This window comes from Chaetura pelagica, unplaced genomic scaffold (assembly GCF_000747805.2).
Source record: "Chaetura pelagica isolate M959 unplaced genomic scaffold, ChaPel_1.0 scaffold301, whole genome shotgun sequence".
NCBI lineage: Eukaryota > Metazoa > Chordata > Aves > Apodiformes > Apodidae > Chaetura > Chaetura pelagica.
Genome location: NW_009952150.1, coordinates 170,571 through 172,879, shown reverse-complemented (window position 1 = coordinate 172,879; position 2,309 = coordinate 170,571). Strand labels below are relative to the sequence as shown.

General features: G+C 58.1%; 1 protein-coding gene across 1 annotated transcript in view; it reads right to left on the bottom strand.

Moving 5' to 3' along the window:
• SLC7A4 (solute carrier family 7, member 4) overlaps window positions 1–2,309 on the bottom strand; it is a 30,508-nt gene that overhangs the window by 27,201 nt on the left and 998 nt on the right. The window contains exons 2-4 of the mRNA XM_010006501.1: window positions 2,035–2,292; window positions 1,250–1,926; window positions 432–540 (exon numbers count right to left, since the gene is read on the bottom strand). Of these exons, the coding sequence (XP_010004803.1) occupies window positions 432–540; window positions 1,250–1,926; window positions 2,035–2,292 (1,044 nt within the window). The remainder of the gene's footprint in view (window positions 1–431; window positions 541–1,249; window positions 1,927–2,034; window positions 2,293–2,309) is intronic.

Here is a 2,309-nt window from a genome sequence, read left to right as displayed (position 1 = left end):
GGCACGGATGCAGCCAGCAACCTGGCAGAGCAGGACAAGCCAGGGCACCAGGGGGGCTTCACTGAGATGCTCCCAGGTGGAAAAGAACCCTGCAGGGTGGTAAGAGCAAGGGAGGGCAATGTCCATCCCCAGGGAGGTGCAGTCCCTCGCTGGGATGGGCTCCTCAAGCCCCAGGGAGCCACTCTGGGAGCAGGGAATGGGTCCAGACAAGAGCTTGAATGAGTACCCAAACCTTAACAGGAACAAGCCATAACACCCCAGGAACCAGAGAGGGCCAGGGAGACACTGGGAGACCTCGGCTTTTGACTCCAAAGGGAAATCAGAGGCAGAAAGGGGCATAATGTGATTTGTAAACCCATCAGTGAGGGAAAAGCCACCAGCCGGCCCCAAGCTCCCCCCTCCCCTGAAGCAGCCACCACATGAGCACCCACCTAAGAGCAGCCAGATGGCGAAGCGGAGCCACGTCATGTAGCTGAGCTTCAGCATCAGATAGATATTGAGGACGATGCTCAGCGCTGGGGAGAGGGGTACCAGGGGGATCTGCAGGAGAAATGGAGCCCATTCTTAAATCCACAGACACAAAACCCAACACTGCTAAATATAGGAGCAAAGTGACTTTCACTGTAGGCTTTTTGGAAATGACTTTTTTTTTTTCGTCCAGAAAAAGCTCAGCTGAAATGAACAACTGCCAGTTTGGGAGGCAGGAGCCAGCAGCCTGCAGGCTGGGCTGCCAGGGTGGACACTGGCTCTGGAAACAGCTCAGAGGCATTGTCACAGGGACCAAAGAAGCTCCCAACACAATCCTGACCCAACATGGTCCTTGCTGGCAAAGCTGGGAGGTGGTGTTACCACTGGTGTTACTGTCCACGCAGCAGCACTGCACTGGGGCCCTGATGGGCTGAGGAAGACAAGAGGCACAGAATTTATTTGAAGTCTGAAGAAAAGAAGAGTTGGGATGGGCATGAGGGGAGGGGGGCACTGTGGGGATGTGGAGAAGGGAGCCCAGGGCAGGCAGGAGTGATCCCACAGGATGGACATGGATCTGCAGAGGATGTGCCCTCCCAGGGATGGGTAACTGTGCAGAGTGACACCACAGGCACCATCACCTTCCCACATGCAGTGCCTGCTGACACCCTTGTCCTCCTCCTCCTTCAGCAGTTGTGGTGCTTTTACCAGACTAGAGCACCTCATGGGTCCATCAGAGCTGCTCCCACCCCTCCGACCCTGGCATAGGGACCCATGGACATACCTGGAAGGTCTGTGTGCTCCGCTGCTGCTCATGCGCCCAGATGAGGAGGAGGCTGAGCAGAAATACCAGGCTGAAGAGGACCAGCAGCAGGGAGTAGCTCCAGGTGGGCAGGTGAAGGTGTGTGTTGCCAAACACCAAGATGGAGCAGAGACAGATGGCAGACACCATCAGGGTCACCACAGCCACTGTGACCACCTCACCTGGGTAGAAGTCGCTGAGGAATTCCAGGTAGGGCTCAAAAGCTGCCTTCAACTGCCCTGGCTCCCGGTGCTCTTTGCTCTTGTCCCTGTCCACCAGCTGGAGCTTGTCAGAGAAGGACTCGTACTCCTTCAACTCACCAGCAGATGGACCCTCGCGGGCCTCGGGGCTCGGCCGGCCCCCTGCCGCTGGCTCACGGGGCTCCAGCTTCTGCTGCTGGAAGCGCAGGACGATGATGCTGGCGGCCACAAAGGTATAGGCCAGCAGCGTGCCGATGGACAGGAATTGCACCAGGGCCTCCAGATCGAAGACAAGGGCCAACAGGGCCATCAGCAGCCCAAAGACCACTATGCCGATGACAGGCACCTGCGTGCGGGGATGCACTCGGGAGAAGACCTGGAAGAAGAGCCCATCCTCAGCCATGGCGTAGACGATGCGCGGCAGGGAAAAGAGGTTGCTCAGCAGGACTGTGTTCATTGCTGAGGAATGGGCAGAAGAAGGAGGACCATGTCAGACCCAAACCGCCCCAGTTGCCAGCCCCTGTCACGAGCTGGGCGGCAGGTCCCACCACCGCTGCCTGTACTCACCGCAGATGGAGCCTGTAGCCACCAGGAACCCTGCCCAGGTGTAGCCTCTCCTGTAAAATGCATCTGCCAGGGCAGAGTCGGGATCCAGTGTGTGCCAGGGCACCATCAGTGTCAGCACCACTGACACCAGGATGTAAGCCCCAGTGGCCAGCCCCAAGGAGAAAGCGATGGCCCTGGGGACAGCTTGCTGTGGGTTCCTGGCCTCTTCACTAGAGGCTGCGATGACATCAAAGCCGACAAAGGCATAGAAACAGGTGGCTGTGCCCGCCACGATG